Source organism: Diadema antillarum, unplaced genomic scaffold, assembly GCF_040938485.1.
Source record: "Diadema antillarum isolate AM-2024a unplaced genomic scaffold, OU_Dant_1.0 seq00001916_RagTag, whole genome shotgun sequence".
In the NCBI taxonomy this organism is placed as follows: domain Eukaryota; kingdom Metazoa; phylum Echinodermata; class Echinoidea; order Diadematoida; family Diadematidae; genus Diadema; species Diadema antillarum.
Window position 1 is genome coordinate 189,302 of NW_027272579.1, and position 12,839 is coordinate 202,140.

General features: G+C 37.8%; 1 protein-coding gene across 2 annotated transcripts in view; it reads left to right on the forward strand.

Annotated features, from left to right (window-relative positions):
* LOC139713159 (extracellular sulfatase Sulf-1-like) overlaps positions 1–12,839 on the forward strand; it is a 98,473-nt gene extending 85,634 nt beyond the window's left edge. The window contains exons 11-18 of one of the 2 annotated variants that reach the window (XR_011709624.1): positions 36–219; positions 643–800; positions 1,317–1,987; positions 2,446–2,618; positions 3,439–3,587; positions 4,723–4,858; positions 6,106–6,234; positions 8,161–12,837. Coding sequence is in view for 1 of the 2 variants with exons in the window: in XM_071624908.1 (XP_071481009.1) it covers positions 36–219; positions 643–800; positions 1,317–1,987; positions 2,446–2,618; positions 3,439–3,587; positions 4,723–4,858; positions 6,106–6,157; positions 8,161–8,191 (1,554 nt within the window). In the remaining variant the exon portion in view is untranslated. Of the gene's footprint in view, positions 1–35; positions 220–642; positions 801–1,316; positions 1,988–2,445; positions 2,619–3,438; positions 3,588–4,722; positions 4,859–6,105; positions 6,235–8,160 lie in introns of both variants that reach the window. The other variant, XM_071624908.1, reaches the window with a different exon arrangement.

Sequence of the window (12,839 nt, forward strand, 5' to 3'; positions counted from 1 at the left end):
CCTGCTTTTTCCACATTTATTTTATATTTTGGCAGGCCAAGGTTTGTGTAAGAGAAGCAGATGATTCCCTTCACATGCGAAAGTGTCGCATCAAGCACAAAGACCAGTGTGAATGTGCACCTCCACCACTCGCTGTCAAAGCAAACAGCGAGATGTCTCGGTCAGAGAGGAGACAGCAGAGAAAGTTTCTAAAGAAGCACACTGGTGCAAGTGGTCAAGGTGAGCTGGATGTCTCATGTTTCCTAAAAGATGATATTTAAAAAAAGATTATTTGGTTTTCAATTGCTTCTTTTGTTTTTGTGTTGCATGCTCAGATAGTCAAGATTATCGAGTGTAGCCATGTTCGGGTTGGGTCAATTCAAATATCTGACATATACAGTGTACTGGATGTTGTGAATTATTTGTACATTGTCCAAATATCTAAGTTTCATGAATGAAATACAATCTTGAGAACTTGTGCATGGATGTATGACAAAGGTGACATCACATTGAAGATCATAGAAGTACATTTAGTAGCATCATACTCGAAAAGGAGCACATACACTGTACCATCGTAGTCAGAGAAATCAGCATGATATTGTGGATTCAAACGTTCTTCTGTGATTCCTGTTCTTCTTTGATTTCACATCGCTTGTGAGGAAGGCAATTTCAAGGCCAAGAGTTTTCTGCGTGGGAAGCGAGAAGTGTCCTATGAGACATCTAATGAGGTCATGCTGCTGAACAATGAGGTCATCGACAATGCTGGACTGGATGCTATGTGCCAGATTCTGGCCAATGAGACCATCATCTGTGATAATGAGGTATTCTATTTTCACTCCAGCCATAAACCAGGATAGTATGTCATAAAAGATGATTACAAAAACATGGTATTGTAACTACCATAGCAGCAATTTGAAAGTTTGCAGGTGATCTAGGTTGTAAATAAATCTTTAGATAGATTGCAGAATTGATGACAATATACACACACTAAAAAAAAATAATAATAATAAATTGTGAACAAGCAATTCCTGTAAAGTGCCAGCTGACAACTTTTATATGATTTTATCTATATGCCAAGCAAAGCAGACCTTGTATCATCAAAACCAATAACTGATGTTGTTCTGATGATATAGCGTTAAGATATAGTAGTAGTTGTTGATGCATCTGTCTGTCATTTCTGTAGCAATTTTCCTTAAAATGATAGAATAGACAGGTTCCAAGTCATGTAAATCCTCTTGAACTGCAACTAAATCTACTTCCCTTCCCGCGGGTCATGAGAGTTATTTACTTGAACACCTCTATTCGTCATTCACTGCTGTCCTCCTCCTTTGTGCCAGGTCTTTGCATCAAGACAGGCTTGGCGAGAACACAAGAAATCAGTGGAGAATCAGCTGCGCTACTTGAGACGCTACATGGGGAAGCTCAAGGAGATCAAGACCTTCCTCAAGCACTTCCGTCCAGACAAGGAGCTCCTGGACTCACTTCCAAAGGGTGAACCAACATACAGTGTGGAGATCCCAGAGAATTTGATGCCTTCAATAGGCTCTGAGGAGCCTGAAAGTTCTGTGGCAACCAGCAGCATGACCTCTGAGGCTCCCGTTCAAAGTGAAGGAAATAGCAGCAGCATGCCCACTGGATCCACAGAACCTGGAGACAGTTTGGAAGAGTCAGAAGATGAAGGGATGGATGTCGACATGGCAACAGTTGAGATGGAGGAAACTGAACAAGAAAGCATTGACAGGACTATGGACCAGAATGAAGACAAACAGAGTTATACTGGTACAATGATTGGTGGAGAATGCGTCTGTGAAGAGACAGAAGTTGTTGAGATGGATATGGATGATCTTGAGCTTGAAGTTCCACTCATTGAAATGGGCTCAGAACATTTTGATCCTGAAGAAGAAGATGATGATGATGGTGAAGATTATGTCAGAGTGCAGGATGATGAAGAGGAAGATCAGGTGGAGGTTAATGAGTTCTTGCAGTCACCACTACTTGAGATGCAGAGGTGAGAGGTTGTGTCCTTTGTTAAACTAGTACGGATCAGTTATAAATGATTCTACAGTATACTCAGTGCAAGCAAGCATTTCATTTCATTTATAAATGATGCCATGCAGGTTTGTGTTCATCGTACTAGATTGCTCTCCCGTAGTTTGTCCACCATTCAATGCATTTCTGTGTGAACAAGTCAGAAGTAGCTTTATACAAGGAACCATCTTTTAAATGATTCCTTTTCATATGTGAGACTGCAATAGTCATAGTTCAACATTTCTTAGCACATGTTCAATAATTAGTTTTTGCTTTTTTTTTTTACATTGTTCAGAAGCAAAACTTGACCATTTATATTGTTTTTCACAGCTCAATAGATTTTTTAGACAACACAGACAATTCTCAATTATAGCATTGCTTAATTCCACACTCTGCAGTTTGATGTTGCTATTACAGTATTTTTCTCCCAATGGACAGAGATGATCAAAACCAAGTTCTGAGAAAGAGCAACAAGAAGGCTAAAGCCAAGGCTAAGGCTAAGAAGCTCAAACTCAAGGACCGAATGAAAAGCAGAAAACCTTGCCACCTGCCTGGACTAAGTTGTTTCTACCATGACAATGACCATTGGAAGACTCCTCCATACTGGACACGTAAGCATTTTACAGGATAGGAAGGGGGCTTCACATTAAATGCATATGTCACATTCTTGTTTTGCTGTCAGGTAAATTTTTACACTCAACACTCCGTAGAAGTGTGGCAATAGTTCCTGCATCAGTATGCCTAATGGGATGGCTCGTCTGATAAAGGGGAAAAATGTCTTTTTGTGCAAGCTGTATATAGCTCTGTGATTTGAAGAAAGGATCAGTAAAACCTGTAGGAAAAAATTGATTGTATTGAACCACTTTGATGTTGAGATTTAGTGACTAGTACTGCATGAGAACCAAAAATAAGTCTTAGATATAGTGTTAATCTATACAGAAAGAGTCAAAATTCTTTGTATGATAATGGTAAATGTATTAAAAATGTTAAAGGTACCTGTAGAAGCGAGTATAACACTGACAGCTTTTACCATAAAATATGTTTAATAGCAGGCAGAGATATAATACAGTTGTGCAGTCACACCAGTCATGTTATTGGCACATATTCAAGAAAAGTTTGACCTTCTAATGAATTTTGGAAACTAGAGGGTGTCGCAGAGAAACTTTTAATATACGAGAACAGTGACACTGTACAGGATGCAGATACTATGAATTGGAAGAAGAAAGTGTTATTGTGGATGAGAGATAGGTAAACTAAACTTAGTGTAATTCACCATTTCTAGTGACAGTTGACAAGACTGGAACCTTGTCATAATAAATTGGTTTGTGTCCTCTGCTTTGTGTCATTTGTGCTAAATTTAACATTTCTCACCATGAGTATATCAGTACACATTGCAAGTACCAGTACTTTGTATTGCTACCTTTTTTGCAGAGGGTGCAATATGTGCCTGCCTGAACACAAGAAATAACTCCTACTACTGTGTGAGGACTATCAACAAAACTCACAACTTCCTCTACTGTGAGTTTGTTACAAATTTCCGGGAGTATTTTGACATGAGGCCGCATGTGGATCCCCATCAGGTAGGAAGTGGCATGGGATGATTATCCATGGCAATAAACTGTGGAGATGTGTGAATTCCCAACATATATCTTTGTATGTCAATATTGACTTTTGGATTTGTCCTTTCTTCATCCATTAGCTTTCCCATTCACAAATTATGTACATCTCTGTCACTTAGAGGGGCTGTGTTACATTTGTACAGTACAATATATGTCACTTAGAGGGGCTATATTATATAATACAATACTATGTCCACAGCAAAATATGTGTGTGCTGTTCATTGATTCTTCACAAGCTGTACAAATGCCGAGGTCAAGCAAGGAGGTTCGAGAGATGGAGTTACAACTGACTATAGTTATTAAATCAGCTGTCAGTTTTCTATGGATGGATAAAAGAATTCCACAGGTGCATTTGTGCCTTTGATGTTCGATGCTTGAAGCCGCCATCTTTCTGAGCAATCTGAAGATTTATTTTTAACGCTAACATAATATTGGATATATGCTGCTCGTTTATATATCAAATGCAATGAAATTTCACCAATTGATAAAGCATATAAAACAAAAGTAAATTCCGTTCGAAAATATGTGCAAAAGTGTAAATCTGAGCTGTATTTTGTGAAAGTGTTTGAAATTTTACCCTCATAGAAAGCCGGTTTTATCACTTTTCTCCTTATTTCCGCCAATTAATATGGTATCATCTTCAGGTATAGTTCTTTACAAATTAATATGTCAGATTAGCGTACAGACACGTACAGTCGAGTAATTTTGATATCTATTTCAGCAATATTTGAGCAATTTCTATTCGTGCACCCCCGTGCCTTTACCATTGTCTACCGCCCATCGTTTGTAAGTAAGGATAGTGAAAAGTAATTACCATCACAAAGACACATCTTCCTTGGAAAGTGGCTGGTGATTATGCAGTGAGATACGAGTCAATTGTCTTCACATCTGAGAGGCAGATCCAGTTTGACACACACTTCAAATGTTTTTGAGCAGCGGCTTCGAGCATGGGATCAAAGCGAATAAGACTGTTGTGACTCCATTTCTCGAACCTCCTTGGGTAAAGGTATGAAGTACAATGTAGTCCAACCACTGTCAGCATTGATTCATGAATATTCACCTGTACTTTCACAATCTTCTGTATTCCATCCTGTAGCTAACAAATAAAGCCTCATCCCTAGATCCCAGCATACAAACCGAGTTGCACATTCAGATAGATGACTTTAGAACGTGTCGAGGAAGGAGATGTCACCCTTCTGGTCGGAGAAGGAAGAGCTCAAAGAAATCTAGTGGTAAGTTTGCTTTCAGAAACCACCTTTTGAAGCGTGAAAGGGAAATGATGGCAATGACAACAAGCACTGTTTGAACAGAAATAACCAACATTGATGCATGGTTTGATTGTTGTGAAAGTGGTGTAGTATTGGCTGGATCAGACCACTTAAGAGTTTGTACAGTATGTCCCAAAAAAAATTACAGTTGGATTTTTGCATTGATAACACCCAATATGATTCACCCGTCTAAATGCTATTTCAGGGTCTTAATATAAAACATCTCAGCTTTATCTTGCAGAAAACTCCATTCAGTTTGGTTAAGCGGTCACAGAGAAATGTGGATTGTTGTAAAGCAAGTCGTGAGTCTGATTCTTCCAAGTTTAGCATTTGGATGCTCTTGGAACTGCATATTAATGTGTAAACACAATAGACAGAACTTGGAGGGAAGGGATTCCTGACATGCTCTACAAAAATCCTAATTTCTCTTTGACCACTGAAGCAAATTGAATGGTGTTTTCTGAATATAGTTCATACCCTGAAATTGTGCCTGGATTGATTCACTATTTTTAATGATATCATTGGAGAGGGTAGGCCTACCGTTGTAATTTTTGGGAGGACATACGGTACACAGAATGTCTTGGGTTGTAATCCTGCTTGATCCTTGGACAAGATGTTTTGCTCACATTGTCCCTCTTGACCCAGGTGAATACCAGGCAATATGTAAGATTGCTATTACAGCAGGGCTCTTTGAGAAAGTAGTGTTAACACATACTGAAGAGGCTACCCTTGCTAATAAGACTACATTGATATCATTTTATCATACTGAAATAAAGTGTCTCAGATAATTTTGTCAAATGAATTTTAATAGATATACCTGAAGGCTCTGGTATCACAGTGAACATATTGTATATCATTGATTTTTGTTTTAATATCAAGCCATGTTGTTGAGTGAAGTACAAAGAAATATCTATTCTGTAATACTCGGTATATGTCAAACTTCATGTGAGTAGTGATCAGGTAAAAAAGTCAACATGGTCTGGTTGTGGTCATTCCTTGTACGATAGTGAAGACATGAATATAAAAGCCTTAAGAGGAGATTCTTTTCACTCCATTCTTGCGGCTTGCTGAAGAAATACAATCAAATTCTGATCACAATTTGATTTTCAGCTGAGAAGCTTCCCTAAAACTTTTGGACAGTCTAAACATGAAGCACCCTTCTCTGACAAACACACACACACACTCTCTCTCTCTTTTCCCTTGTTTCACAGATGTTTCCCACCAGCCGACCTCACTATGGCAGACCCTCCCCCAGACCAGCAGGTATCAGCCCTAGCATAGAGATACACTCGGCTTCCAGCACTTCGTCTGATGCTTGATGGCTAACTAATCCCAAAATGGTGCTTTCATTGGCTTGTTTCTGGTCTCAATTTTGTTTTTCTTGTATGCTACTCATTGTATGTTTTTTGCTTGTGTTTGATGCAGTATCCCTCTTTTGTATTTAAAGTCATAATAGAAAGAGCATCTTGAAAAAGAAAGTGATTTTTAATTACTCACATATAAAAGAAAAAGACTTCCAAAAATTGTAATATTTAGCCTATGATGACATGTATAATTCCCCAAAAGTTATTAACCCCATTTACTTCAAGGCTCCATGTGCACTGCCTTTCCCCATTCATAAAATCAAAGAAATTATATATTTTAATATTTCTTGTCAAGCTGGGTGGATGGAATTTTCTTGAAATATTAGGGTTTTTCAGCTGATTACTAATGTAGTGGAAAGAGAAAAAGACTGTACACACAAGAGGGTTGTCTCCAAGTTGTTATTCAAAAAAATTTTGGGAAGCCTCGCTACAACCTGTTACAGTTAAGCCTAAAGACTTTAATAGTAAATACGCTGTTGCAGCTTGTTTTCATGAATGGTGTCACATGATACTCTGTGTCTGCTTTAAAAACTGTCATGTCCCATTGTTTCTTTTCTTTTTCACACTTATCTCATTCACAAGTTTCATGAATAGATATTCTTCTTTCTAAGCACAGATTTCAGATATGCTTTGATGCAATAATACATTTATAGATAACAGTTGGAGCTTAAAACTGCCAAAAATAACTCTCACAGTTAAGCTTGCTACTTACAGACATAACCTAGTACTCTGTGGTATCCGTTGAATCTTTGTTCTTGTGATCTATGTAACTTTGTCTTTCTAGCATGTATACACACTTCACCTTCCCTCTTCATTTGCACCGTTGTCTTTACCCAGGGCTCAACACTAACGGTGGCCCGGTGGCCCGGGGCCACCAATAATGAAAGTCAGGCCAGCAAATTTCAAAAAAGGGCAAATTTGGCGGCCCGCCTCGGGCCACCAAAATTTTTTGAAAAGTATGTCAATAAATTCGTAACTTTTTACGCCGGAAAGTAGCAGTTAAATTTGTTTAAAGGATGGATGAAAAGGACTAAATGAGTGCCTGAGAGTGAGTGTTGCAAGTTTGTTAAAGTTTATTTATGAGTAGATATGTCCAACTTCTAATTCTTACTATCATAAAACTTAGATATTTGACTCATTAAAAAAAAGAAGGACTTTTAATGTTTTCTATTGTTTTTTTTCGGGACACCAAATTTTTCTCTCGGGCCACCAAAAATTTGAAAATTAGGATTTTGGTGGCCCCATCGGGCCACCAAACAAAAAAGTTAGTGTCGAGCCATGCTTTACCCCAGGGTTTTTCTGCATTCTCACTGTAAACTCTCATTTGTTTACTTCATTTTCTTTCTCTTTTTTGGGTTTTTTTTTTTTGGGGGGGGGGGGGGGGGGGGGGGGAAGGGGGGTGGCACCAGCAGGGATTTGGACCTATAGCAACTACTAACTTTATTAGCAATGACACTACCTCTGGTCACACAGTCGCTTCATGAATGAAGTGGACTTATCTACCAGCCCTAAGAATTCAAAATTTACTTGTCAAATACTAAAAATGAAGCTGTATTTTCCCCAGGGTTCTTCTATCTTGTTGCAAAACTGATGCGTATGGATCTTGCTCATGAAACATGTGCAAATCCTTAACAAAGGGAATAAATCATCAGTGTTTTAAGGATTTTAGTTCATTCTTCCACCTTAAACCTCAGATTTTCCACCGTAAACACATGTACCAGAATAAACAGAATAATAGAGGATAGCATCTCAGTCAAGCCACATAAAGAATACTATTTTTCCCAAGCTGAAAAAGGCATACACTTGTATTTGCAATTCATTCAAGGTAGAGGAGATATGTTATACCTTCATTTGTAATACTGTGTAATGTTTGTATTTACATATTATTTCTTTGCATTGCAGTAGAGAACTTTGGGATGGCTGGGTTGGATAACATCTCACCTGACAAGCATTGGATCACACATTAACACCTTGGATGTGTTTGAACACAATTATACACCCGATATTGATATGGTCAGACACCGTGTTCAGCTATGCAAACATTTCTGAACCAGTAGTGGATACACTGGTGAAGGCATGATGATTCTGCACAGTGCTAGTCACAGAGATCGGAGTTTACTCATCTTAATGTTGTGTTGGTCTTGCTCGGATATGATGAGATTTCAAACTACATGTGTGATGTTGAACATTGACAGCTGTAGAAATCTCCTGACAAATTTCACCTTCTGTGTAGCATTGGTATCAGATGATGAACACCGGTGTAGATGTTGGAACTTGGACATCACTTTCCATGGGTCTGTCTTTAACCCGTTCAGCACGGTTTGATTTTGCTACAACACGCATTTCCTATAGATGCCTGCCCGAGTATACTCGGGAATCGTCCTCAACGGGTTAAGAAATGTTAAGTTTCACGGTATTAATCAGCACCAATGCTTGCAAGATAATGAGGATTAGATGGTCCCAGTTGTATTCCTAACAGAACTCTGCAGTGATCCTCACGACTGCTACTTCATTGCTACAGCACACATGTGTGCAACCTTGATAGCTGCAAATAAAGCAAAGGTCAGCACAGATGGATAACATGGGTACCTGCCATGGTTTGGCATACTGGTACTCATTTTTTACTACGTGATACTCATTTTGGATTACATGATAGGAGACACAACCAACATTTCGATGGATAGTCTTCCCAAGGAGCGAATACTGGAGCCACAGTTTTGTAATGACAGGGGACTAGGAATGAGTTTGCGATCGATTTACAATGCACAGTCTCAACAGTGCCATTCATTTGAAAGCAATATGCAGTAAAATGCACAGACTTCAAAGTAGAAATAAATACCAACAGCTGGGAGTGTATTGCTTTTGCTACTGACAAGTATGGTTTAATTCATATACATCTAAGCTCAGATTTAATATATTGGAAAAGCAAGCAATACAGAATATCACATTACCACTGCCATTTTTAAAGTCTTTGGATGTCCTTTTGTACTATGTAGCAGATAAATGGACTATCAAGATACAATTAGTCTTTATAACTTTATTTTAAAGTCAGATACCATGCTGTTTAACACAACAGCAGAGTTAGAGTAAATAGAGTTAAAGAAGTTTTATGAAAGTCAAATGTTACAAAATTTAGTAATTATCATGCTTCTACGGCATACACAAAACACTGAAAGAGGTGATGAGGTCATCATCTCACATCTTTTCTATTGGTTTGTATGCAGAAATACAAGAAATCATGTCTTGGTTAAAAATTTAGCACCTGCAGTCTCTTTTCCCCTTTTATGTCACTATTGCTGAATTATTGGGATAAAACATTTTTTATTCTCATTGATTTCACACCAAAGGAAGAACAGTTTAGTACAGTACAGTTCAGTGGGAAACTGATGAGGCAGTAAAATCACAACCTTTGACTATCATCAGTCACTGATTATTGAAAACACAGAAAATTATAAAATTCTGTAACTTTGTAATTCAGGGTCTGATTTTACTGTATTTGTCACAGCCATCTTGAACATGGTGTGGAATTGGACATAATAATTATGTACCGATACTTTTTAATCCCTGCACATTGCACCATTGCACCAATGATTAATTTATCACCAATAAGTAGAGGATCAGCAACTGCTTCATAAAGAGTATACATGACATTGTGTACCCTAATAATGTTCATAATTATTTCTCACTGTGGGAAATATACATTTGCAAGTTTTAACGAATGTCATATTTAAAGAAAAAAAAAATGTTGTGGCAAGGTATTTTCTTACATGTTATTGTATTCCACATATTTTCTATTAAAAATGTGTGTCCACAAAATGACTTACATACTAAGGTTATTTAGATACAAAGTTTTCAAAGTTGAATGTTTGTATGCATTTTGCCGCAGAGAGAATATCGGGCCTTTCCATTTTCCTTATCCATGATAATACACTGCTGGCTCTCTTTCAGATACACTGTACACTGCACTTCTGATTGAGCCAGTTGTTGGTTGATATGACTATGCTCTTTGCATGATAATATTGCAACATGAACACAAATGGTGATTTTACAGAGTCAGCCTGATGGCAACGTGGACAAGAAGGAAGTTTAGTGTGGGGCTGAGAAGGGTTCAGATCAATACAAAACCATGATTTAAGGAATATTGAACTATTTACGACATCAACACCATATGGTAGCTAGCACAATATCAAAGGCATGTTCTTACATGCAGGTATGTACATCACTGAAAGCACTCGGAGATAACACAAAGGCGCATACGTATGATGCTGTAAGTACTGAAAAGAAATGTCTCTTCATGAAATGTTAGAGATTTCAGGCTTGTGTCATCCACCATGCAAGTTGACCATCCTTAAAAATGAAATCCCTCTGACAAATCAAATGTACAGCTGTACATTTTTTTCCATAAAAAGTAGTTTTCAGCAGTGTACAAAAATGTTGACACAATGTTGACACAAATATTTAATGTGTTGACTGGAAAATCATACCTTGCTTTATGTGAGAGTCCAGTGAATGTATATGAATATACATTTCACTGCAGTCCACCAGTAGTTATTGTTATCAAAGGTTATGTGTTGATGGTATTTTTTGTGTATTTTGTGGGTTAAATGTTAATGTTTTGCTATACAACATGTTTAGCTTACCTATGCCCAGGAGTGACATGCATCCATAAGGTTAAGCTCCCACTCTATGCAACATGTGTAATTCTTCCAGAGAATAATATGCACTTGTAAGATGTGATAGGATGTAATCACATAGATTTGCATGAATTACAGACCTGTACAGCTGCAATGTGGTTCTGGAACCACATTCAAGCAGTAATTTGCTAAAGCTACTCTGCTCAAGGAATGATGGTCTTGCATTGTTTCTTTCTTGCCCTGTGGGTATGTATGGTATGTACTTGTACAAATGTTAGCTAGTCTCAAAACTTTGGTTGTCAACAGAATAAAATCTAATGCATTTCACAGTCTGACATTAATTGCCATACAGACAACAGAACACCACTTTATATTAAATGGGTTAGTCAAATACCGGTTAGTGATTGGCTGAACACAGTCACGTGATGGAGGTACATTCGTTATGTTCGCCCATGGGCGAACATTCTTGTGAATGTTCTCCCATGGGAAAACATTTTCATGTAACAAATGACAGAAGGTCTAGGTCCGCGCGCGCACAGTGAATTTGGCCCTGCATGCACGATCGAGCGACGCGAGCGATCGAGTGCGTTGTGCTGGCTGGTGTGGTGGTTTACGTTGACGTATTTGACTAACCCATATAATATAACAGATGATGACTTTAGTTGTCGAGAACATGTACCAAACGTTCCACCCTCAGGGTTTGAAATGCTATTTCGGGAGGCTATAAGTCCCTCGCCTTCGTCTCGGGACTTATAACCTCCCTCAATAGCATTTCAAACCCTTCGGGTGGATCATTCGGTATGTTCTCTCCCCCGCCAGTCATCATCTATATAATAGTTGTTGTTTTTTAACATTGGTTTCCTCTGTTTTGGCCCTTACTGTTACATTTCAGAGTATTATCTTTACAAATGCAACTGATAATGCCATTTTTCTTTTTGCAAGTATTCAACACGTCTGCTTACAGGGTTATCAACAAAAATTAGTTTCACAAAGCTCACTGGAATTCAAAACAATAAACAAAATTTGAACATAAAACAACCCCTCAAAAAAAAAAAAAAATCCCTGTGCAAGTGAATGTTCTGTTATTGTTGCTGAGCTTTGTGTGTTGGACAGTATACCCCGTAAACCACACTGTATTGTATTGGGTATTTTGCCATCATCTCCAAGGCAAGAGCCTCAGCAAGCAAAATGTTTCTAAGGGTACATTTCACTGAGGATAAACAGGTAAAAAAAATGCCATGCTGCAAGTATGTTACCATTATGCCATGTACCTCATGTTTCCTACCCTTGATAGCAATAAAACAGAGAGCAGTCTAGGCTCTAATTTTGATGATGCTTGGAAGGAAAATACATTATCTGATATGCACAGGTTATACATGTAGCTCAAAATATGAAAACTGAGTGTGCAACAGCAGATGTTGACAAATACCTGCTGTGTGAGCAGTTACATGTGTGATGTATACAGTGGAAATACTACAATATTATTTTCATTTTTTAGGTTTTCAGTGCAACAAAATATAAAGCTGGTCATGAGATGCATGTTATGAACATACTTAAATACTGTGGACAATCTAGAAAGTAGGTTTATTTTGACGTACATGTACCGGATATGGTTTTAAACAAACTTTGAATGAGTTTTAATTCTAATAGTGCTTTGGTGTTTTGTAAATATATCAGTACTAAGTGTATATTGAGATTAAGATTTGCATGTGTATTCATATATCTTGTGAAGTCGATCTGAAAGATTAACTTATATGTACAAATAAAGTGCATAAATATCACAACACTATGCAGATATTGTCAGTTTGTTCCGTGTTCATCTTTATGTATGATAAGCCCTACATCCAAGAAACGTCCAGCCTAAATCCAATGCCTGTTTTAGTAAATGGTATATATTGCTGTGCCTTTCATATTGCATGTTAAAAGCAAGTTTAATAGAAAAAGAGA